Source organism: Trachurus japonicus, chromosome 12 (assembly GCF_045865225.1).
Source record: "Trachurus japonicus isolate A0001 chromosome 12, Traja_1.0".
Classification (NCBI taxonomy): Eukaryota; Metazoa; Chordata; class Actinopteri; order Carangiformes; family Carangidae; genus Trachurus; species Trachurus japonicus.
In genome coordinates, this window is record NC_140918.1 from 575086 (window position 1) to 601775 (window position 26690).

Genomic DNA, 26690 nt, shown 5'->3' on the forward strand with positions numbered 1-26690 from the left:
GTTTTTTTGTAGCAAGGTCCTGCTGTCTTCTGTCATTTAAATATAATACATTTTACTAAATTATGTTATATTATTATAGAGCTGCAACAATCTGCCATTCAGATGATCAACAGAGAATGAATTGCAATGATTTTGTGGTGTATTATCAATGTGTACGTTCAGGTAGAGGAACCTTAAGTTTGTAAATGGATTTTAGTCTGATTATTATAGTAGTATACAGTATATTACATTACACTGTGATTATTCAGTTAAAAAGCAGTAGATAGTTAAATTTTAGAGGCAAAATCATGTTTAATTTGGTGTTTGTGCTTCAATAAGATGAAACTATCAAAATTAGTGGCTAATGCAAACTTTGTTATTGTTTTTTTGTAACAAGGTCCTGCTGTCTTCTGTCATTTAAATATAATACATTATATTATATTATGTTATATTATTATAGAGCTGCAACAATCTGCCATTCAGATTATCAAAAGAGAATGAATTGCAATGATTTTGTGGTTTATTATCAATGTGTATGTTCAGGTATGTAGAGTAAGCTGAAGTGTGTTGGATTTTAGTCTTATTATTATAGTAGTATACAGTATATTACATTACACTGTGATTATTCAGTTAAAAAGCAGTATGTAGTTAAATTTTAGAGGCAAAATCATGTTTAGTTTGTTGTTTGTGCTTCAATAAGATGATGAAACTATCAGAGTTAGTGCACTGTCCATCAGCTAATTGATCAATCAGCTGATTGCTGCTGCAGCTTTTAGAGTGAATTGTTTTGGCCTCATAAATCTCTCCACCGCTCTGTGTTACAGTAGATATAATGATTTCTTCTTAGTTATTTTCCCCATGAATGTACAATTATGTCTAATCTTTTAGCCTCGTTGGTTTATATTACGCTAGGGATGTCACGATTATAGATTTTCTTGGTACGATTAGAAATAATCACGGTATTACGATTATCACGATTATTATGCATTAATTAATTTCACAACACTATGTAGGCTATGTGTAAAATCAAATATAGTCTAAATAATCACAATGCTCTATTAATAAAGGACCAATTATATTCCCCAGGGGAATTAATTGTCATATTTACCAAATGTTTAAGTCTATTTTAATCGTTTTTTTTTTTGTTACAAATGACACACAAACTTTTAAATTCCTACCGATTCAATGTTATATTAGATAAATGGGCCAGTATCTATACATTTACCTTTTACTTTGGCGCACATCACATTTGTCAAGATGGTTCTGACATAATCTTTTTTGGAAAGTGACGGTATTTAGTAATCGTGACATCCCTATATTACGCTCACGCTGGTGGATTTTTTTTCTAAAAGCAAAGCTGTTTCTTATCAAATGATCACAAACTAGGAGGTATATTGTTGAAAACCTTTGGCCCCAGACGTAGAGTTAAATAAAACAATACAGGTTAATGTTCACAGGACAGGATTCATTGTTTTTTACCACCGTTCTGTAAAAGAAACGAGGGGAAGCTGAATCTGAAGTAAGAGACTCCCCGCTGAGACGGAGAATGTGGAAATCTGAGGCAGGAAGTCGGTCCTGTGATGAAAGTGCTGAGATTAACAATAACACAATGAGCCGGCTGCAGAACAGTGTGTTCATGTTCATGTTCATTATGTGTGTCAATGAATAATATCTTGTGTGTCAGTTTGTGGAAGCAGTAAAGTGAATGATTAGACTCATTAACTCGTGTTTTATTCCTGTTTTTCACTGGTTTTCTGACACGTCTTTGTTATGGAGGGAAGTACGAGCCTCAGTCGTCTCTATGACCTGAACTTTATCTATCAAATACGTCCCTTTTTTCCTGATTGATTGATTATTTTGTTATGTTTTATGAAACGTCACACTCTGGGTAGTTTCCTCCTTCAGCCTTTGGTTCCATAAAAGCATAATATAGCTATATTTATTATATAACAACACTCTCTGCTCCTCTGGCGTGTGATGGAAGCTGGTGCAGCTCCAACTTTCTCATTAAAACGTCTTTGTGTTTCCATGAACAAGGATTTTCTGGCTCAGTGAGAAAGACGCTGAGTTCGTGTCTGCTTAGAGTTCTGACTGGCACTAACTCTTAAATCCCTTCTTACACTTTATTACACTTCTGGCACTGAGATCCACAACAGTGTAGTGTAGTAGGGCTCCAACTAATGAGTATTTTCATTATCGATTAATTAAACAAATAATTGATTAGTTGTTTTGTCAATAAAATGTTGAAAAATATCAATCAGTGTTTCTCAAACCACAAGACGACGTCCTCAAATGTCTTGTTTTGTCCACAAACCAAAGAGAGACTCAGTTTATTGTCATAAAGGAACAAAGAAACCAGAAATATTCACATTTAAGAAGCTGGAATCAGAGAATTTTGACTTTTTTTCTTAAAAAAAACGACTCAAACTGATTATTAGATTATCATAATAGTTGAAGATTCATTTAATAATCGATTATTGTTCAATGAATTGATTAATTGTTGCAGCTCTACAACAGTGTTGATGTTCATGGTGGTTTTAGAAGAAGTCGGTGTTATAAGTTGTCTGAAATCTTCTGAAACTTTTCTCTTTCGGCACTCCTCCCGGCCACAATTTACACTCTACACACATGATTTTTTCCACAGTTGTAGACAAACTTGTTCTGTCTCTCACCATGTGCTCAAAATATCAGAGAGACTTACAGAATTTGAATTATCAGCCTCTGAGTGCAGCCACGTCGGTCTCTGCTCCTCATTGACTCCAATACAAAGAATTCCTGAGAGAAGCAGAACGGACCGATGTTTTAAACTCGCAAGTGTCTCCAAAATATTTACTGTAGAAACACCAAATCACACCAAATCGTTCAGGAAGTCCTTAGAGCGATGATGGTCTGTGTTTTGTTCTGATAGGAGTTACCGTTTTGTCAGAATAAGCCCAAATGTGAGACCAGTGCAGAGGCAGAAAATCGCTCTTTTTCTCCACGTTTCTGTCTGTCTCAGCCTGGGGGGCCCCTATCGTCCTTGGCAACCACCTCAAGTTGCCGTGGTAACCTCTGAGCCTCAAACAATCCACCTGGAGCTCGTTAACATGTTTATAAACACACACAGGTCAGACTTTATTCCTCCTGTTGCTCCCTGTTGTACCTATTTGACTTCTCTTTCAAAGCTCTGTGCTTATTATGGGCTGCTTTTTTTAAACTTTTATAACATTGCTTCAGGCACCTTCATCAGGTTTAGTTCAAGTCTCTGTCAAACACAATCACACACAGGTGAGTTCCTGTGGTGCGTTCAGGAGCATCAGGGTTTTTAGATGTTTTGTTGCTGCAGCTGATTCAAACTGTAAAACAGTGGGTTTTATTATTGTTCTAACTTTATTAAAACATTTCACTCTGTTTGATCGACAGCTGCAAAACAAAAACCGTCAGAGAACAGAATCAGAGCAGATTAATTAATTATTCTCATTTTCTTTCTTTGTTATTATTCTTCCATAGATTTATTAACCCATTCGCTCGTGGCTCCAAAGTTACAACTCGTAGTTTTTGACGATAAACAAATAAAATATATAATTTAGTTTATTTGTTTCATTCATTAAAAAAAGAAAATAGTGTAACAGTGCAACTCCTGAATGAACGGAGGCAGAAAGAAGCAAACTTATGTTTTTAAGTGTTTTATTAAAAACAGTCTCAAGATGATCATGTGTCTATTTCATCAGCTCTGTCTTGACCTTAAGATCGTGGGTTTGATTCCCATGTTGACAGAGATGGTAAAACCGGCCGTAGCTCCCGTGGCCCTATCAAAATTTCCCAGAGGAAAATTTCTAGTTATTCTTATTGGGTAACACTTTAGATTAGGGAACACATATTCACCATTAACTAGGTGCTTATTAATATGCATATAAGTAGCTTACTAGCTCCTTATTAGTAATTATTAAGCACATATTAACACCTTATTCTACCTCTATTACACCATGAATTAAGGTTTTTCCTGATATTAACTCCTTATTATGGCTTATTCATTGTAAATTAATGCATTGTTGTTTCTGAATAATGATGTGAATAACCAGTGGGTTAGTAATTCTTCCTTTATCACTCTGAATTAGTAGCATTAATGCATTAATTTACAATGAATAAGCCATAATTAGGAGTTAATATCAGGAAAAATCTTAATTCATGGTGTAATAGAGGTAGAATAAGGTGTTAATATGTGCTTAATAATTACTAATAAGGAGCTAGTAAGCTACTTATATGCATATTAATAAGCACCTAGTTAATGGTGAATATGTGTTCCCTAATCTAAAGTGTTACCTATTATTGTTATTAAATATTATTATCATCAGTTTGAAGGAGCCTCAGATAAAACCTGAGCTCTCTCTCTCTCTGTCTCTATCTCAGTAAAAAGCTGTTAATCCCTGTCGGTGCTCAGTCTGCTGCTGCAGCATTAGTTAGGCTCATTAAAGCCTCTGGCCCGCTGCTGCTTCCTGCTGAAGCCCATTTATCTAACAGACCCACAGACAGAGTCATTACTGCTAATGGAAGCAGACGTGAATGATGAGTGTGCTGCTGCTTGAATCCCCGTGGGCAGGTAGAGTCTGCTCTGCTCTCAAATCTAAAAGACAGTGAAAGTGCATTTTTCATCTACTTGCTCATCATGTGCAACAACCACTAGGGCCGGGAATCTTTTACTATCTCACAATTAGATTCGATTCTGAGTTTTGGGGCTACGATTCGATTCAAAATGGATTTTCGATTCAAAACGATTTGATTCCTAATGATTTCTGCTTCAGTCTGTCGGTGTGAAAGGATCCTCATGATCTACTCCAGTCTGCTTTACAAGACAGAATGACTGAAGTGTCTTTTTCACATTTATTGAGTTTTAAACATTTATCCATGCTTAGATGGAACTGTTGAAACTGTTGCATAAAACCAATATCACACATTGCTGAAGTAACAAATTAAATGTGCCTCTTTATTTAAAAAAATAGTGCAGTTAAACATGCAGCCTTTTAAATTCTAAGGAAATGGAGGCCGACAGATGGGAGATTTGTTTCATTTTTTTATTTTTTAAAATCGATTTTGGGACATTTTATATCGATTCTGAATCGTATTAAATGAGAATTGCGATTCTTATGTGAATCGATTTTTTGGCGGCACACCCCCCAGCAACCAGTAAATTTGCCTTTTTTTTTTAACACCGGTGAAACTTAGAATCTGGAATCTGCGTCCCCAGAGTTCTATCTATCTATCTATCTATCTATCTATCTATCTATCTATCTATCTATCTATCTATCTATCTATCTATCTATCTATCTATCTATCTATCTATCTATCTATCTATCTATCTATCAGACTGGTCCCTCACTTTACTGTGTCAATCATCCGACCAGCTTTTTTTTAACCCTTTTTTTTGCCATATCTACCTCAGAAGTCCAACATACTTATGCACATCACAGACACGCATGCACACACACACACACACACACACACACACACACGCGTATCCTAAACAAAAACATTGTCTTTGTTATTTCAATTGTGTTATTTTATTTTATTTTTTATTTTTCATTTATTGTTTTTTTTGTTATTTCATTTGATTGGTTATAATAGTTATCACTGCGTATTGTCTTGTACTGTGTTGCTATATATGTTTGTTTTTCACCCCTGTCTTACACACCTTTACACTTGTATTGTTGTTTATCACCTGCATTGCACTATAAATAAAAAAAAAAACTGGACAATTTCCGAAGATAAAAAAAAAAAAATAATAATAATCCGACCAGCTCTGAACTGAAAGCCTTGTCTTATGATTGAGAAGGAAACGTAACAGATGAGTGTTGTTGACCCTGATGTGGTGTCGCCCCCCCTCAGGTCCAGAAGCTACAATGCATGTGTCCCGTGGACTTCAGAGGCGTCTTCCAGCTGGACGAGAGGAGGAGAGACGCCGTCATCGCCCTGGGGATCTTCTTAGTGGAGTCCAACCTGCAGGTAAAACGCTCCTCCACCTCTCCATCCTGAGTTCATACTGTAGCACCACCTCATGTTACAGCACCTTCAGTTTGCACTATTGCACATTATTTATTATTGCATGAATATTATATATAGCTACACAAGACATAAGACAATTTAATAATTCCACACATGGGAAATTTAGTTGTTACAGTAGCATTTGTAACATACAAGATAAAAAAGTAGAAGAGTAACAAATACAGTATATAGATATAAAAACGATGTAAGACAAACATATAGTTGTACCAAAACGTTTCAGTAATATATATATATATATATATATATATATACAGCTCTGGAAAAAACTAAGAGACCACTTTCACAAATGTTTCTTAAAAGCATCTCTACATGTATGACAGTCATTCTTGTCTTTTCTTTTTTAAACACCAACACAAACACAACTCATTCATCACCTGAACCACATCTGGTTTTATAGGAAGATTATAAATAAAAACCACTGCTGGGATTAAACATCGACATTATCCCACTAAAACTGGTTTATAAACTCTTCCTGAGTTAACATATTCTAATAAATATGAACATGTTTTCTTTGCATTATTATTATTATTATTATTCAAGGTCTGAAAAGACTTGATATTCCTGTTATTTAGACTAGTTTAGTCATTTTCAGACAATAAAAGCTCTAAATGACAATATTTTTATTTCAATTTTGGGAGAAATTTTGTCGGTAGTTGATAGAATAAAACAACATTTTTTAAATTTAATTTTACTCAAACACATACCTATGAAGAGTAAAACTGATCATTTTGGGAGTGGTCTCTTAACTTTTTCCAGAGCGGGGCGGTGTTTAGCTCAGTTGGTAGAGCACCCGCCCCATATGTTGAGGCTACAGTCCTCACTGCAGGCGACCCCGGTTCGAATCCCGCCGAGCGGCCCTATCCTGCGTGTCATTCCCCCTCTCTCTGCATCCCATTTCCTGTCTCTCTCTGAACTATCCTGTCAATTAAAGGCAAAAAAAGCCCCCAAAAATATTTAAAAAAAAAAAAATTCCAGAGCTGTATATTTATATTTATAAGAATAGAATAAAATCATATACACACTCAGTCTTGGTAGTTGTAAGGCATAAGAAAGTATTGCACAGATGCGGGGATGTATGGGGGTGTAAAGCAGCAAGGTGTGCAGTTTGTACACAAAAATGGAAACTGTTGGACGTCAGTAATAAAGAAATAAATAACAACTGGAACGAGAAAAACACTAGAGATGTGTGAATAGGGCCTCTTGACTCCTGTTTGTCTCTGAGGTCTCTAACCTCCACACCTGTTCACCTGTCCACCTGTCCACCTGTCCATCCTACCTGTGGTCCTGTTTGGTCTGTAACGTCCGGTCTGTGTTTCTGTGTTTGTGTGTTGCAGCACAAAGACGCCATCGTGCCGTACCTGCTGGGGCTGCTCAAAGGCCTGCCCAAGGTGCAGTGGATCGAAGAGAGCTCCGAGCGCAAATGTAGAGGTGAGGAGAGGACACACACCTCTTGTTGTTGTTGTTGTTGTTGTTGTTGTTGTTGTTAATGATCTATGACGTCATGGTTTAGTAACGTGAGAGTGAACTTCCTGTCATTCCTGCAGAAGCACTTCCTGTTGCAGAGAACTTCAGCTTCTGTCTGGTGACGCTGCTGTCGGACGTGGCTCAGCGCGATGAGACGCTACGAGGACAGGTGTGTGTGTTGGACTCACCGACACTTTATGTTTATTTTATTTTATTATAAGAGTCTCTGCACCAGATTATAGATTTTTTATTTCCATCTGCTCACCCTGCACTCACAGAGTTTAATGACATTTTTTTTTTTTTTTAAACAATATATTTATTAACATTTTCTTACATACACATACACTTGTATTACATATGCAGTTATATCAATATGTAGATCTGTGCTCCATTAATGAAGGCACCTGTTATGGTACGAGTAGGGTTGCAAAGGGGTGGAAAATTTCCAGTAAATTTCCGGAAAATTTCCAGAAACTTTCCATGGGAAGTTAAGCTGGGGAATTTTGGAAATATTCCAAATTGGAAACTTTCCATGGGAATTATGGGAATTTATGCGAATCATGGAAATGTATGGGAATTATTGGGAATTTATGGGAATTAACTGGAAATTGGGGGTAATTAATTTAAACAAACTGTATCATATCCAAACATAAATGTAAATGTTTAGTTTTGTCATAAGCAGACATCCATGCTAAATAATACAATTAAACAACATTTCAACAGATTTATTTGTGAGTAGAACTTTATCAAGTTTTAATTCTTGTATGAACAATCAATTCTTTTACTGAACCACAAAAACATGAACGTTGACTAAAATATTACTCACCCTCACCAATCAATTTTGTAAATTTCGGATTTATTCCCGTTTATTCCCATATATTCCCATTAATTCCCATTTATTCCCGTTAATTCCCATATATTCCCGTTAATTCCCATGGAAAGTTTCCAACTTTGAAAATTCCCGGAATTTTGCAACCCTAGGTACGAGTGTTGTAGAAAGAACAAAACCGAACAAACAAACATTACATATACACATCACAAACATCCACTTCTCAGCCATAAAACATTTTGTACATAAAAGGGCTTAATACAATTGCGGGTATTTGAACTCATTAATTCTGTTACAAGGTTTACATGACTACTTATTCCTCTTCATTGTCATTTGCTAAATCGATACCATTAACAAACACATTAAACGGTTTCCATATTCAGCATCTGTTTCACCCAATACGTAACACTTGGTCTGCTGATCTTTTTCCAAAACATTGCAATGGATCTTTTGGCATGTAACAGACACATATCTATTATTATTCGTTCACTTTTATTGTACTTATGACCTTTTGGGTAAAGACCTAAGATAAAGAATGTAGGATCCATTGGAATGTTTTTTGAAGAATCTAATGACATTTAATTAAAATACATCTGATACAGGATATAGATAAATCAGACTCTAGATAACGACAACATACAAAAGAAGAAAACACAAATATACCGTTACAAACTTCAATAATCCGAACATAATATCATTTAAATACATAGAACAAAAATAATCCAAAGATAATCTCCCACATTACCTCAAAACAACAACAACTGTCATACCTTAAAGGTGTAGCTACAGAAATGGCCGTTTGTCCTGTTTGTCGCGTCGAGTTTCCACGAGTTGCCACATGAGTTTACCCGAGTAAGGAAAACGAATTTGATTGAGCAGCGTGACGTGTAATCCGTGCACCTGCAATTATCCAATGTGGAAAAAAAACTACCACACTTTCATCCCGGATTTAATCAAAAATAGAATTTTGCACAAAGTTTGTTCTACATCGTCTGATAGATGAGTTATTACACTAATGTTAAGACCCACAGTGGGATCAAATTCAATTTTCTTTTCTGTACAGCTTTAAGTTAGATTTCTCTTCTCTGAACCGCTTAAATTTTTCAATATATTTTGCTTTATAAGAATAAGAGAATAATAGAAGAATAAGAAAACAGCAGGTACAAAATATAAATGCATCATATTTTATACATGTTGTACACAACAAACTCACACACCAATAACATCTGAACACTTTATTCTTCCTGCTGCCTGTCCTGTCCATCTTCCCGCCTCCTTTTCCTCCTCTTCCTCCTCTGTTTTCTCACATTTTTCCGATGTGGGAGGTGATAGATGTCGATCGTACACGCTCAACAGACCGGCTCGCACTGCTGCAGCTTCCCTCTGTTCACACCGAACCTGGAAAGACCAGTTTCTCTTCCTGTTGCACCTTCAACCTGGAACTTTCTGCAAAACCATCTGAAACTTACCGCACTTTTATCAATAGGACAATTTAAAACCATAACTACATCTTATTTTTTACCTCTAACTGCTCCTGCTTTTAACTACACTTATGTTTCAGTTTATCCTTGTCACCTTTAACTTCTGGTATTCTGTTATTATTGTAAAGTTGCAACAATTACAATTAAGACACAGAAATCACACAGCAACACAGATAAAATACATTACAAGATAGAAGCTACAGGACTAAAGCTCCAGATTCACATTGAAACAAGAACAAGTGCGGTATGAAGCTGCTCCAGTTTCTCTCACACGAGTTTTCAAAGATCCGAGGTCGATGAGCTCCTTTAACTTTAGAGTTTTCTGCAGGGCGTTCCAAGCAGCAGGTGCAGCGTACTTAAAGCAGCGCTTACCAAGTTCAGAATTACTAACTTTGGGCACGCTAATTTGCATACATACAACACCTGATCTAAACATTGGGTAGAGCAGGTGAAAATGTCTTGTTCAATCTTGTTAACATATTACAGTTAAAAAACTTAAGGAATGGAACCAATTTAGGCCCATGAGCATTAATAGAGACGGAGCATGTCATACCTGCTCTACTAAGGATGTGGCTGTCTTGAAAAATTGCAGTCATCTTGAAATTTAAAGTGGTCAACTTGTCGGTTGACCGATGGAGTCAACTCATTCCAGTTTTCATGCTGGTACCACCACAGCAACTTCATATATACATGTGCCGTCAAAACGGTGGAATTTATGCAAATTTATGCAAATTTGCTCATGTTAACAAAGAATTTCAAAAAACTTGTAATACATTTTTTGTTTGTCTTAAAGGACAATTCCAGGTGAATTCAACTCAGGGGTGTATTTTCATATCATTTTAGGTCTAAAAGAATGAATCTGAAGATTTTCAGTTTAATGTCTCCTGTTTTGCGGTAGTTGCGTCTGTCCGCGCATCGCCACGGCAGCAATGAATGGGAGTGGATGTAAGTTCTGCTGTTTAGGCTGTTTACATCCCTCAAAGCCACAGACAGCGTCAGATGGAGACTCAAACATGCACCGAGAAGTTTATTTACTTCAACAAGCCGACATGTTTGTAAAACTAGATCTAATTCAAAGTCTCCCGGAGTCTCGCGCGAGCCCCAGTTGCCGTGCTCGGTGTGTTCAGGTGCAGTGGGAAAAGCTACCGTTTGTGTCATAAACACAGGAATATCAACTCTTTACTTGCTTCAAGTAAAAAAAACTTCTCGGTGCATGTTTGAGTAGCCACCTGACGCTGTCTGTGGAAAAAAATGTACACTTCAAGCAAGTAAAGAGTTGATATTCCTGTGTTTATGACACAAGCGGTAGCTCCGACTGCACCTGAACACACCAGCACTGCAACTTCGGGCTCGCGCGAGACTCCGGGAGACTTTGAATTAGATCTAGTTTTACAAACATGTCGGCTTGCTTGAAGTAAATAAACTTCTCGGTGCATGTTTGAGTCTCCATCTGATGCTGTCTGTGGAAAAAAATTGCGGCTTTGAGGGCTGGAAACACCCTAAACAGCGGAACTTACATCCACTCCCATTCATTGCTGCCGTGGCGATGCACGGACAGACGCAACTACCACAAAACAGGAGACATTAAACTGAAAATCTTCAGATTCATTCTTTTAGACTTAAAATGATATGAAAATACACCCCTGAGTTGAATTCGCCCGGAATTGTCCTTTAATGTAAGTAATCAACTCAGTAATTTTCATGGAGATATCTAAAGGTAAAACATAAATGACCTAGTTCACTCTTCACATGCACTCCACAAAGTTTTGTTTGCCGATGACACTAATATGTTTTTATCCCATAACAATCTTGTTGAGCTCGAACAAATCATAAACAGTGAACTCACCAAAGTAGACACCTGGTTCAAATGCAATAAACTTTCTCTCAATATAAGCAAAACAAACTACATCATATTCCGTTCAAATAAAAAACAATTCGACACTAATCACATATATCCTAACATAAATGGAAAGAACATTACTCGAGTCAGCTCAACAAGATTCTTAGGGATTGTGATCGACGAATGCCTCAATTTTAAACAACATATTGATGACTTACTAAAAAAACTGTCTAAATATGTTGGTCTATTCTTTAAGTTGAGGCATTTCATTCCACTTTCTGCACTCCTCACCTTATATAAAACCTTATTTGAACCACATTTAAACTACTGTAATGTCATATGGTGCAATACATTTCCCACTTACACAAAAAAACTTGAGATTTTACAAAAAAAAATAACACGGGCTCTATCATGGTCTAGCTACAATTCTCCTACAGGACCACTTTTCCTTCGCTTCAATCTCCTGAAGCTCTCCGACTATAACTATTTTCAAAATGCTGTAACAATGTACCAAGTTGTGTATAAATTAAATAAGAAGTTATGTGACCTCATTCCAATCTTTCGACCTCTGCACACCTATAGCACTAGAAATAAACATCTAATTATAGGAAAAAGGAGGAAATTAAAATCTACCAGCCACAGTGTTGTTTGCAGAGGACCAGAGATCTGGAATGGGCTTGATGACACTATTAAAATGTCACGCTCTATCTCAATTTTTAAAAAAAACCTTAAAAAGCAATTACTGTTAAGGTATGTTTGATTAATTATAATGTATTGTATTATCGATGTAGCCCTGACTTGTCGAAGGAATACTGCCTTTTCTCGCCATTCTACCCCACACCCAAACCGTTATGTCCACCTGCTTATCTTTATTTTACTTAATTCCTTTTTTTCTCTCCACTCACACACACAGTTGCATTTGGAAGATGTAAATGTTGCTGTATGTCTGTCCTAGTGTCTGCTTGTGCTGATGTCTGTTTGTGTGTCTGTTTTGGCATGTACTCAATGTATGTTATGGTATGTCTGAGGGCCCCCTACTATGAGCCTTGAGTGGCTTCCTTGGGGTGACCCGTTTTCGCACACTGCAGCTAAACGTAATATGTATCTAAGATGCTCTGCAGATGCTGTTGTACGTGTGTGAAATAAATTGAATAAATTGTGCAAAGGTTAAAAATGTTACCCTATTCACATGAGAAACATAATGAATAGGCGTATTATGGGATATGTTTGGGTGTTTTTCTAAACTTTCCCCTAATGGGATTCTTCGGGGCTTTTTTTCCCTCATTCAGGACATGTTGAGGAAACAAAACCAGTTTGTTTAACGTTGACCCCTTTTTTGGCCTAAAATGACTGGACTATCTCGGCTGTATTGTAAATGAGGTTACTCCTCAATATATCTCCGAGTTTAAATAAAGGTTATGAAATGAAATGAAATGAAATGATGTGTTGTTGTGTTGATGTGTTGCTGTGTTGCTGTGTTGTGTGTCTAGATCCTGGAGGCGATCATGGACATCATGCAGCTGCTGCAGGACGTCTGCAGGGAACCAGAGGCTCATGATAAAGGTGCAACAAACACAACAATAACAACACTGAACCTGCTGCTGCTCCGTTGTGTCTAGGGATGTCATCACCACTACTTGTTTTCACAATTAATCGCGGTATTAAACGCCACAATTAATTAATCGTAAAGATTCATAAATACCGTCACTTTCAGAAAAAGATTATGTTGGAAACACGGAGGCAGATGTTGCACCAGAGTGAAGGTAAATGTAAGAAATACTGGTCCATTTACCTAACGTAACATACAATTGGTAGGAATTTAAATATTAGCGTCTCATTTGTGATAAAAAAACAAACAAACAATTAAAATAAACTTAAACATTTAGTATACAGCAGATGACAATTAATGATTTGAATATTTAAAACACTTCCCCTGGAGGATTAATAATTGCTTATATATGAATAGACTAGTAGAGACTAAAATATTTAGTGTAAAAATTTGTACTGTAATTATATTTTGACTGTATTTGCTTTTACACATTCATATGTTGTGAAATTAATTAAAGGGACAACCAGGAGTTTTTCCGTCAGCAGAACGAAAAATTCCGCGACAATAAAAAAGTCTGATATTAATGTGGATGAATCTCCGTTACCACTTGTTAATGGTCCATTCTAGATAAATCTATGGTTTTGTCTCTATGGTTATTTTGTTATTATTAGTGGTGGTGGAAATGCTGGGCGAGCCGACCAGCGTTTCTTTACTTTCGGTGACAATTAATGATTTGAATATTTAAAACACTTCCCCTGGAGGATTAATAATTGGTTATATATGAATAGTAGAGACTTAAAATATTTGGTGTAAAAATTTGTACTGTAATTATATTTTGACTATATTTGATTTTACACATAGATAGTGTTGTGAAATTAATTAATGCAGAATAATCGTGATAATCGTAATACCGTAATTATACTTTACTTACTTTACTTTATTTGTTTATTTAGTGGGGACAGTGCATATTAATGAACATTGAGTACTAGAGTACCCACAGTAAATACACCGGATTTAGCACATGTGTTAAATTACATCGTCGTCCCCAAAACAATACAACAATTAACATAAAAAGTCCAAAAAGACAGAGGACCGGTAGATAACAGGAAAAGTACATTTACATAGTTACAGGGTTAGACATGATTCTATCTATATAGCTGGAATTAACATGATTCATTGAAATATAAAAATATATATCTACTGTATACAGTTGGGATTGACATGATTCATTTTAAATATAAAAATATAAAACAATATATATATATTTCTCTGACAATAATCGTACCAGAACATCTATACTAATGACATCTCTAGTTGTGTCTCTGAGCTGTTTCCAGGTTGTGATGTGTTTTCCCGCTTCCCTCCAGAATACCTGTGCAGGTACACGGTTCCCACGCTGCTGGGCGTGGCCCGGGCCTTCGGTCGCTATAGCAACACGGACGAGCCGCTGCTGTCCAAGCTGTTCCCCCGGCCCGTTCCTCCCGTGCTGCCCTCGGGCGACAACCAGGACGCGTCGCGGCGCCGTTCCTTCAACGACTTCCGGTCCATCCTGCCCAGCTCGCTGCTCACCGCCTGTCAGGGAGACAGCCTGAAGAGGAGGAGCTGCTCCAGCTCCACAGCCTCCAGACAGGTACACACACCACTTACACACACCTCACACACACCTCAGACACTTCTTAGTTTTATTATAGGGCTGCAACTAACCATTATATTTAAAGGGAAAGTTCACCCAAAATTGAAATGTCTCTCTCTTTACAAACCACCTGTAGTGACCGACTTCACACAACAACATTCAATCATTCTTAATCTCAAAAGATCAAAATGAATCCGATAATATTATCATAGGCACAGGGTCTTTTATTGTAGGTCGGTTTAACTCAGTACCTGAGGATGAAAGACTATGCACATTGTGTAATTTAAATGTAATTGAGGATGAACTGCATTTTGTGTTTCATTGTCCGTTATATGACGAAGCCAGGCAGTTTTTGTTTCAGAAAATGCAAAATGTGAAACCTGAGTTGTTTCGGGCTGATGATGAGGTAAAGTTGGAATGGTTCTTCAGAAAGGAAGTCTTTACTTTAGCTACTTTCATAAAAAATGCCTGGTCAAAAAGAAGAGGTGAATTATTTATGTGAAATCCATGAGGTTTCTGTCTTGGTTTTTGTTTGGTTTTGTTTGTGCTCTGATTATTTTGTTTGGTGTCTAAATATGATGATAATGTGTCTTGTAAGCCTTTATGGGCTGGGCGCCTTGATTGGTGCACGACACGTAAATAAATAAAAATCCCCTCCCTATAGGGCTGCAACTAACCATTATATTTAAAGGGATAGTTCACCCAAAATTCAAATTTCCTCCGCCTCATGTGGACTAAGGGCTGGGAGAAGTTTCAGGCCCCGTCCAGACGAATCCGCGGCTTCACCGAATCCGATCTTTTTCTTAATCGTTTTGAAAAAAATCTCCGTAAACACGGCATCGTTTTCAGAAATACCTGCGTCCACACGGATCACCTGAAAACGACCCAAAGCGCTGTAGTACTACATACTGCAGGCGTGTGTGGAGCGTGTGTGCCACAAACACTAAGACAGCTGAAGAAGACGGGAAGTCCCCGCTGTAATTCAATAGAAGAAGTTCCCCGCTGTATTAAACTAAAACATGGATTAAATGTTGACAGGAGTCGTGTCAGAGTAAATATTACGATCAGTGATGATTAAACAGACGCGACGTTGTTGTTACGTCCATAGACTGTCAGTGTGCAGCTGCTGCAGCGGTGTGTGTGTGTGTGTGTGTGTGTGTGTGTGTGTGTGTGTCTCAGGTTACAGGTAGAGCGGCGGGGGGCATGACATCATCGTTTTTGAAAAAACCCGTATTGGCCGTCCAGACGAAAACGCTGGGGCGGCGTTTTCAAATTTTCCCACTCTGGGACCCGTTTTCAAAAAATACTGTTTCCCCCCCCCCTGAAAACGCCGGATCTGTGTGGACGCGAGGCCGATCCGATAAAGTATTTATCCGGATTCGAAAAAAACGGATTCGTGTGGACGGGGCCTCAGAGTCCTCCGTGGCTTCTCTGAGTTACAGGGGGTCTCGGCGTAGCAGTGCATGTCCATATGGCGGTTGCTAATCGATGCCAACTGTCTTCGTAACAAAAAGACACACCAAAAAACATCCAGATACCTCCATGCTGCTCGTATGTAATGTCCCTCTGGTATTGAAGCCCCGAAATGCGAAATTGTCCCGAAAAAAATTAAAGAAGTCTATATTTCAAGCTTGTTTTGTAGCGGAAGCTCCTGGAAGCTCGAACCGGGAAGAGGAGCTGCAGATTCTCACCATTCCTTGTGTTTTCCAGACCAGTCCGGAGAGAGCCGGCCTGACCCCCATCTCCCCCGCCGACCCCTCGGCCCAGTACTTTGAAGGTCAGTGTCTCACCAGCAGCAGCAGCAGAAACTAGTGTGACAATAACTAGGTCATAGTTTTATTTGTGGACCACGGGACGACAGTAAATCTGACACATTAACAACACATTACTACTGTATCTGTGTGTGTTTGTCAGGCTCGTACCTCCCAGACGGCAGTGCTGTGGACCCAGACTACTACTTCTCCACCATCAGCTCCAGCTTCTCCGTGTCTCCTCTGTTCACCGGCAGCAGCTCCGGAGAGTTCCTGGTTCCTCTGGACATGTTGAGACAGCTGCTGCACATGGTCAGACACACAACACACAACACACATGTTAACACATCTTCACACATGTTAACACATCTTCACACATCTTCACACATGTTCTGCTCCTCATTCACAGAGTCTCTTTTAACATTTACAATGACAAATACAGGCTGGAGAGCATCAGTAACGTTTGCAAAAACATCATTTGCATTAACCTGAATAAGACAGAGACAGAGATTTGAGGTGGACTTCCATAATGAGACCTAATCAAAGATATTTTAGATCATTTTATTTTTTATTTTACCCTTATTTTACCTTATTTTATTTAACCATTGAGATTAGATCTGTTTTTTTTCCGAGGGAGACCTGGACAAGAGGCTGAACTGGTGCACAACAATTATAAAAACAATTGACATAACAATAATAATTAAATAAAACAAAATTTGCTCCCTTAGCTTCTGGATTTTTTTATTTATTAAATGTAATATGTTAGTATGTTAACAATATATTAATATTAAGACAGCTGCTGCACATGGTCAGAGACACACACACACATGTTCACACATGTTCTGCTCCTCATTCACAGACTCACTTTTAACATTTACTTCTTTTTTTTTACTCTTTATTTATTTATTTTTTTCACAAAAGAAAATACAGTCAAAAGAAAATACAATCAGTAAAGCAATAAAGGAGAACAAAACAGCCAGTCACATCGACAGCAACAGAAGAAAAAATAAAAAATAAAATACAAGACGGAACAAAACAAAAAGGAATAGATAAACAAACAATCAAAAACAGGTATGTCCAAAGACATTATATCAAAATGGGCACCATAGTTCTATCACAAAATCACAAACAGGGACAATACTGCCACACCAAATTCTTTTCTTTTCTTTTTTTTTTCTTTTTCCCCCATTCATTCCATAGCAGTTAGAAAACAAGACCAAATGTTTTCATTTTTATCCACCGAGTTTGTGTTACACTTTTAACATTTACAATGGTTTCTTGGTTTTACAGCCTCGGTTTAGCCGGTAGATCGAGGCTGGAGAGCATCGGTAACGTCTGCAAAACCATAATTTGCTTGTTTAACTTATTTATAACCTTTATTTAAACTCGGAAATATATTGAGGAGCAACTTCATTTGCAATATAGCCGAGACAAAAGACAAAACATAACACAAAAATGCTTCAGGGACAGTTCTTCATCAAGCAGTCTCTGCATTTGCAAACTCAAAAAGCTTATTAGATGCCTCCACCAATAGTTGACAATACAATATAATGTCATACAAAAAGAAAACAGAACATACAAATGAACAATCAACAATGTATAAATGATCATAATAAAAGAAAGAGTACATTAGTCAAATTCATTGTCAATACTTTTCCATGTGTTTCAAATTCAAACTTCAAATTTCAGATTCTATTAAATTATGCAGTAGTTAGGGAAAAGTTCTTCAACTTATTTATAACCTTTATCTAAACTCGGAAATATATTGAGGAGCAACTTCATTTGCAATATAGCCGAGACAAAAGACAAAACATTTGAAGACAAGACACAACACAAAACGTTTGAGGCATAGAAGCATAATCCGAAATCTGAAATACCAAAAAGTAAAGTGACAAAGATAAATTGAAAACAGAGAAGTCTGGTTAAAAACAGGAGCAGTCGGAGGTAAAATAAAAGATGCAGTTATGGATTTAAACTGTGTGATATAAAAGTGTGGTGAGTTTCAGATGGTTTTGCAGATTCTTCCAGGCTGCAGGTGCAACAGGAAGAAAAACTGGACTTTCAAAATTCAGTATTAACTCTAACTTGAATAAGACAGAGACAGAGATTTGAGGTCGACTCCATAAAGAGACATAATCAAAGATATTTCAGATCATTTGTTCCCTCAAGGTCTTTTTATTTTGTTTTTTACAAATGTACAATTTAACCCAAGTCCAACAAAACAAAAAGTGGAAACTAAACACCCCCAGACTTTCAGTATTAATAGTCTAAAATACAGCGTTCACATAGCCAGACATTTAAAGAAACCAACAACAATGATGAATCCCAGTGAAATAAAAAGGCAGCAGCAGAGTTTTACAGTAGCTGCTTTATTATCGACCTCTAGATCTTCAACAAACATTAAGAAAAGCTGCCAGATATGATAAAGGTATCTTCTAATATGTGATGTTCTTCCTGTTTATCTGACTCGTCTGTGTGTTTTCCCTCCGTCTCTGTTTCAGGTGGAGCTGTTTGTGTCCGAGACGTTTCTGAAGTCACTGGACGACGCGTTGGCCGAACTCCACGAGGTTTTAACTCTAATTTAAATCTCTGCAGGTTCAGTTTCTCTGTGTTTTTTATTGTTGTGAAACATTTTTCATCGATGTTTCTCTGTTTATGCTTCTTCTTCATCCAGCTGAGTCCTGGTCTCCATCTGCACTACAAGACCTTCAGCGACCCGCTGTACGTGGCCATCTTCAAGATGCTGAGGGACACGCTGTACAACCTGAAAGGTGAAGAATGAGAATCCACACGTCTCCTTCTTCATTTCATTTCTCATTTTTCATTTTATTGTTTATTTGACAAGGACAGTGCACATTAATGAACAATTTGTAACCTCACATTTAGAGATGGACAGACAAACCATACAGAAAGATAACAGTAGGAAGCTGCCTGCATAAGTATGAAAAAACATAGTAATAGCAGCAGTTACAACAATAAAAAAACAGACCTGCATAAATATAAGAGAGGACAGAGTTCTAGCAGCAGTTATAGCAGTAAAAGATAAGAAATAAGAAAACAGATAACAATGCCATGCAGCGCTGCCTGCATGGCATTGTTATCTGCATAAATGTAAGAAAAAAACAGAAAATTAGCAGCAGATTCACAATAAAATTACAATACAGAATAAGATACGGTTAGAAATAAGGGCTACAGTAATACTGTATTAAAGTGCTAGTCAATATTTCATTCATTCATGGGTGCAGATTTGATGGGACAGTAACGATTCTTTAAGCTGTTTTTTGAATGCGTTAAAAGATAGGGAAAGATAGACAGCTGATTTTAAAACTTTTAAGGTTTTCAAAGCTCAAGAACTTGTTTCAAACAAGAATTGGACAGTGATGAGAAGAATATGATTTTCTGGCAAATACCTTAATGGCTTATTTATATACGATAGTTGTTCAATCGGCTTCAGTGTGGTGACAGCAGAGAACGACCAAATCACAAAACAGTGTTCAATGTGTGATAGAATCATGCAATGGAGAAAAGATTTTGCTGCATCAGATGAGATGAGGGGCCTGATCTGTTTAAAATCTTATGGTGTTGGCTACTTTTTTATGTGTTTTTTAAATGTGAGATTTCAAACTTTATGACGTATTATTTAGGGGTGTGCCAAAAACATCGATTCACATAAGAATCGCAATTCTCATTTAATACGATTCAGAATCGATATAAAATGTCCCAAAATAGTTTAAAAAAATGAAACCAATCTTCTGGCTGTCAGCCTCCATTTCCTTAGAATTTAAAAGGCAGCAAGTTTAACTGCACTATTTAGTTTTTTAAAAAGAGGCACTTTTAATTTTGTTACTTAAGCAATATGTGATATTGCTTTTATGCAACAGTTTCAACAATTCCATCTAAGCATGGATAAATGTTTAAAAAGACACTTTAGTCATTCTGTCTTGTAGAGCAGACTGGAGTAGATCATGAGGATCCTTTCACACCGACAGACTGAAGCAGAAATCATCAGGAATCTAATCGTTTTGAATCGAATTGTAGCTCCAAAACTCAGAATCTAATCTAATCGTGAGAAAGTAAAAGATTCCCACTCCTAGTTTTATTAACGATCTGTGTGTGTTTGCCACCAGACCTGCAGACGGACTTTGTGAAGGAGGTGCACGACTTTGTCCTGGAGCAGTTCAGCAGCAGCCAGTCGGAGCTGCAGAGGATCCTTCACGACGTGGAGTATCTGCAGAGCGAGCTGAGTCCGCTCAAGCTGCGTTGCCAGGCCAACGCCGCCTGCGTGGACCTGATGGTGTGGGCCGTGACGGAGGAGCAGGGTGAGTGAGGCTACGCTCCGTCATCCATTCATAACTCCGTCATCCATTCATAACCTTTATTTAAACCTCAACCTCATTTACAATACAGCCGAGATGAAACACAGAACATATAAAGACAGAAGACAAGACAATTGACCTCTGGCTAAGCCCCGCCCCCTCCACTCACTGGGACAAACAGTCAACATACGGTGACAGTTGCTATGACAACAGCTGTCACTAGGAGACATTTCACAGGAGAGACAGAAAGATTAAATATCATCTGGAAGTCACCAAAACTTCACGTAGCTTTACTGCTATGGCTGTCGGTAACTTCTGTTAGCCTGTCTATGGAGTTTTCCATTATACGTTAGCATTAAGCTAGCGGGCTTTATGCTTAGTTGTGATGCTGGCTAACATCTAAACATCTCTGACAATATGTTGCCTCAAATATGTTGTTGACTTAACTTAGAACAGATGTAGACATCCTTGTTAAGTTTATCCAGGTTTAGTTGGTGTTGTGGTCTACTGCATAACTTTATCCAGAGCAGACACTTCTCTGGGTTGAGATGTGGTTTAGGAAAAGGTAAATAAATCCCCCCCGTGGCCCCCAGCCTCTCAGGATACCTAGTGTCAGAGCTGCATGTACCCCATGAACACCGTTTGACCATTTTAAACTTAAAATGTCAAGAAAAAACATATAAAAACAGATGAAAACTGACTAACTGCAATGCATTTCAATGGACGTGGAAGCAGAGAATGTCCCAGTGTATGGGCTAGCTATGCGCACTGTGATTGGCTCATCGCGTTTGGGGGCGTGGCTTAGCCAGAGGTCAATTGAGACATACATGGGGATGTCACCATAATAGATTTTTTTGGTACGATTATTGTCAGAGAAATAATCACGGTGTTACGATTATCACGATTATTATGCATTAATTAATTTCACAACACTATTAATGTGTAAAATCAAAAATAGTTAAAATATACATTACTAATTATAAAATATTTTAAATATCTATTAAAATATGACCAATTATTAATCTGCCAGGGGAAGTGTTTGAAATATTCAAGTCATTCATTGTCATTGATACCAAATGTTTAAGTTAATTTTAATTTTTTTTTTTATTTATTACAAATGACACTATAGCATTTAAATTCCTACGAATTCAATGCTATGTTAGTTAAATGGACCAGTATCTGTGCATTTACCTTTATTTTGGCGCCACATTTGCTGACACGGTTCATACATGATCTTTTTTTGGAAAGTGACGGTATTTAGGGATCTTTGCGATTAATTAATTGTGGCTTTTAATACCACGATTAATTGTGAAAACAAGTAATTGTGACATCCGTAGACATACATAAATATTCAGACATAACAAACATACATAAGCATAACTTGAATACATAAGTGTAGTTAAAAGCAGGAGCAGTTGGAGGTAAAATATGATGTAATTATGGATTTAAATTGTCCTATTGATAAAAGTGAGGTAACTTTCAGATGATTTTGCATAGAGCTCCAGGTTGAAGGTGCAACAGGAAGAGAAGCTGGTCTTTCTAAGTTCGGTGTTGACAGAGGGAAGCTGCAGTGTGAGCCGGTCTGTTGAGCGTGTATGATAGAGACCTGCATTAAAAGATACTAGCGAGTTAATATAAGATGGTAAAAGACCAGTGAGAGCTCCTGAGGCGTCTCTCACTAACAACTCTCTCTGTGTCCTCTTGTGTTTTCCACCAGGAGCTGAGAACCTCTGCACCAAACTGTCGGAGAAGCTTCAGTCCAAGACGTCCAGCAAAGTCATCATCGCTCACATGCCGCTGCTCATCTGCTGCCTGCAGGTAACACAACCAGCTGGAAACTACACAACCAGCTGGACACTACACAACCAGCTGGAAACTACACAACCAGCTGGAAAAAACTACACACAGTCGGTCCAAAGGTTCAATCTGGAGCCAAATGATCCAGATTTTGAATGAAATACCTTGTTTTCCCATCCATCTTTCCTTTAAAAAAAAAAAAATTAACAAATTGGCCCATCACCATAATCCCTATAGTCATGCAGTAAGTTCGTTACCTTTAATTGTCGGTGCAAGCTGTTTTTAGAACGGCGGAGCAGAGCCGTGAGCTGCTCAGAGCTACGCTACGGAGGCTCATTATGGGATTTCTTGGTTTCAAACTCATCATCAAACTGATCAAATACACAATCCAACAACTCCACAACGCTCTGGTGGACAAGTTGTGAGCTGCACATTCACCACGCTATGAGATAATAACACAACGTTACCACACAGAGTTGTTTTAGAGGGAAATTCATGCAAAACCGACAATTAACTCTAGTGATTTAAATTTTTTATTTGATGAAAATTTTCCAAAAGTCTGAATAAAAGACCCACATAACACAATGATGTTTACATGGCAAATGTCCATGAGCAAAAGGGAGTCACTGGCAAACAGGATATCTTGGTCATTTGACCTCATAAATTGTATGTCCTTCAAAGTAAAAGCCCCCTTTTCACACCTAACTGTAAAAACCAAAAAAAATATCATAGTTTTTTAGAAAAATGAAGATAAAGTAATTTAGAGGGTTAAAGGTAACGAACCTACTGCTATGACTATAGGGATTATGGCAATGGGCCAGTTTGACTAAATGTTGAACTATCCAGAATCTGATCAGATTAAACTCTTTGAACACCTGTTGACTCATGTGTTCACTAGACTGAGGTTAAAAGTTGTTTCAGCAGCTCTCAGGGCGTGAACATGAACAACAGCAGAATGACGGTTGCTGCTCCAGGCGTTTTGGGTGTAACACAGTAAACAAATCACAGAAGAGATTCCTGCTTTTCCCTGTCAGAGCCAAGAATAATTAACTGCACCTGGTAGATTAGAGCTGTCAGGGTTCTTACTGATCCTTAAAAAGTCTTAAAAGGCATTGAATTCATTAATCTAAAAACAAGGCCTTAATCGGCATTAAAATGTCTTAAATCAATTTTTCAAAAGTCTTAAAAATGTTAACACATGGTTAGTGGGATTTTATGATTGCAATTAGTCTAAAACCTCAAAATAATTGTTAACATTCTGACATAGAGAAGTTAGTGGCGGCCGTCAACGCTAAATTTCTTACCGCCACCAGCTCCAGAGTCAGTGTTTTTTTTCCCCCCAATCATTCATGTAGCAGTCGTTTTACCTTGGATCACAGAGGAAAGTGGGTAAAATTGTCCCTAACCCTATGTAATTGATGTGGTGACGCTTTGCATTTGTGTTTATTGTGAAGTCGGTCTTAAATTTCATTTCAAGTGGCTTTAAAAACGTCTTAAAAAGTCTTAAATTTAAGTTGGCTTAAGCTGTAGGAACCCACAGGTAGATTTCTGTTCAGGCCTGAGACTGCATCCTAATGTTTATTCTGACATTTATCAACACCTGAAGCACATTTTCAGATTCTCAGTTCACTCTGCTTGTTCACTTCCCTCCACCTCATCACAGCGCTGTGTCACCGTTCTGTCTGACACGTCTCGTCTCCAGCTGCTCAGATGAGCGTGAAGTGAATTTCTTATATAACCGACGTGGGCGCTGGATGTGAAGATTTATTTATTACCCTAACCCGTCCTGATAAAATAAATTACAGAGTCATCTTAAATTGGATTATCTCCCAAGATTTTGATGGATTCCAAAATCTGGTCACTTCCGGTTTAGACAGCCATTTTGAATTTTGAAAATGTCAGAAATGGATTCAGCATCATCAATAACCCCTAAAACCACTCCAATATTGCCCAGATTAGCCAAGCAGTTGTTGAAATATTGCCCATATAGGCAATTATGCTAATTTATGCTAATTATGTCAATTATGCTAATTGTCCAATATATATAAGTTAGCATCCGGCAGTTTCTGAATACTGGGGACCCATACTATCTATTTCTAACATAAAACTTTGGGGTACTCAACATTTCCGGGTACTCATTGTTGGCAAGTAGACTAAAAGGTTAAATAAAAATTTAAAAAAATATTTTTTCCGTAAAGATTTCTGTCTCTCTCTCTCCCTGATTTCCTGTCTCTCACACTGTCCTTTCAAAATAAAACACCTGTACAGACTGTGAGAGTTCCCTCTGAGCTCTTAAAGTAACAGAATCTGTTTTCCTGTGTTTTCCGTGTGTTTTCCGTGTTTAGGGTTTGGGTCGTCTGTGCGAGCGCTTCCCGGTGGTGGCTCATTCCGTCACCATGTCCCTCAGAGACTTCCTGGTGGTTCCCTCTCCGGTCCTGGTCAAGCTCTACAAGTATCACAGCCAGCTCACGCCAGGTAAACACAACAGCAACAACAACAACAACACTCAGCAGCTTTACCCTCACATGCTCCCTCAGTGATTTCTCTATTGTCAGTGACTACTATGTTTTTATTTTTTTTATTTTTTTATTCCTGTCTATATTCTGAAGGTGTTTACAGAGGGGATTGTTGATATATCATTCATACAACATTTTATTCCAAAAAAAGCACAAAAAAAAGAAAAGAAGCTAAATTAGATTTTTTTAGGGCTGGTGACAGTATTTTCTCATTTACATGATGAGTGATAAAAAGAGATATCCACAATCCTCCTCTGTGAAAACTAAAAACTCTAATATGTCAACAAAATAATAGAAGAATTTTGAAAGTAGCTTTACCCATTGTTCAGATTTCTGTTCTGGAAATGTATGAAAATTAGCGCATATTTCATTAGATATCGCCTCATTTACATATTTAAACATAAAATTTGACAAAACTTGTAATACAAAGAATATTTGTCTTAATATGAGTGATAAACTTGGGAAGTTTCATGGTGAAATCTGTTAGTTAAATTTTTTTTTTTTTACTTCTTTCAAACAAATTTTCACTTGAAATAAGTAGAAAAATCTGCCAGTGAAAGCAAGTTTTTTGTGCTTGTAATAAGAAAGAAAAACTTGCAAGAAGTAAAAAGTGTCTAAAAATAAGCTCATTTTTAATGTGATGAGTCTTATTTTGAGTAGAATTAGATTTGTTTTGACTAGAAGTGACATTTTGACTAGAAATAAGACAAATATTCTTGGTGAGATTTGTTTTTCTAACAAGCGACTGGTTTGTTTTTCCAGGAGCTGGTGAGATAAAGATCCACGTGACCAACGAACATTCCCAGTCGACGCTCAGCACCAACGCCAGCAAGAAGAGCCAGCCGTCCATGTACGAGCAGCTGAGGGACATCTCCATAGACAACATCTGCAGGTGCACACACACACACACACACACACACACACACACACACACACACACACACCCCTGTACGGTACAACAGACATGATCTCCGTGGTAACTCTGAACTCCTTCCTCGGTGCTCAGGTGTCTGAAAGCCGGTCTGACCATGGACAACGTCATCGTTGAAGCTTTTCTCGCCAGTTTGTCAAACCGTCTCTACATCTACCAGGAGAACGACAAGTCAGTCCAGCTTCCTCTTCCTGTTCCTCTTCCTATTCCTATTACTCTCTCTTTCCCTGTTCCTGTTCTTGTTCCTCTTCCTCTCCCTCTTTCTGTTTCTCTTCCTCCTTTTCTCTCTGTTCCTGTTCTTGTTCCTCTTTCTATTCCTATTCCCCTTACTCTTCCTGTTCCTCTTTCTATCCTTGTTCCTCTTTTTCTTCCTTTTCCTGTTCCTCTCTCTGTTCCTGTTCCTATTCCTATTCCTCTCCCTATTTCTGTTTCTCTTCCTCCTTTTCTCTCTGTTCCTGTTCTTGTTCCTCTTTCTGTTCCTCTTTTTGTTCCTGCTTATCTTTCTGCTCCTGTTCCTATTCCTGATCCTCTTCCTATTTCTTTTTCTGGACCTGTTCCTGTTTTT

At 37.7% G+C, this 26690-nt stretch overlaps 1 protein-coding gene across 2 annotated transcripts in view; it reads left to right on the plus strand.

The window, feature by feature from the left end:
• The window catches only part of pi4kaa (phosphatidylinositol 4-kinase, catalytic, alpha a), a 69466-nt gene that overhangs the window by 712 nt on the left and 42064 nt on the right, over nt 1-26690 (plus strand). For both annotated transcript variants that reach the window (XM_085792510.1, XM_085792509.1), the window contains exons 2-15: nt 5842-5958; nt 7353-7446; nt 7563-7651; nt 13123-13195; nt 14549-14811; nt 16525-16591; nt 16729-16877; nt 19067-19132; nt 19240-19336; nt 20693-20884; nt 22599-22699; nt 25024-25153; nt 25957-26086; nt 26201-26296. In XM_085792510.1, the coding sequence (XP_085648636.1) occupies nt 5842-5958; nt 7353-7446; nt 7563-7651; nt 13123-13195; nt 14549-14811; nt 16525-16591; nt 16729-16877; nt 19067-19132; nt 19240-19336; nt 20693-20884; nt 22599-22699; nt 25024-25153; nt 25957-26086; nt 26201-26296 (1664 nt within the window). The remainder of the gene's footprint in view (nt 1-5841; nt 5959-7352; nt 7447-7562; nt 7652-13122; nt 13196-14548; nt 14812-16524; nt 16592-16728; nt 16878-19066; nt 19133-19239; nt 19337-20692; nt 20885-22598; nt 22700-25023; nt 25154-25956; nt 26087-26200; nt 26297-26690) is intronic.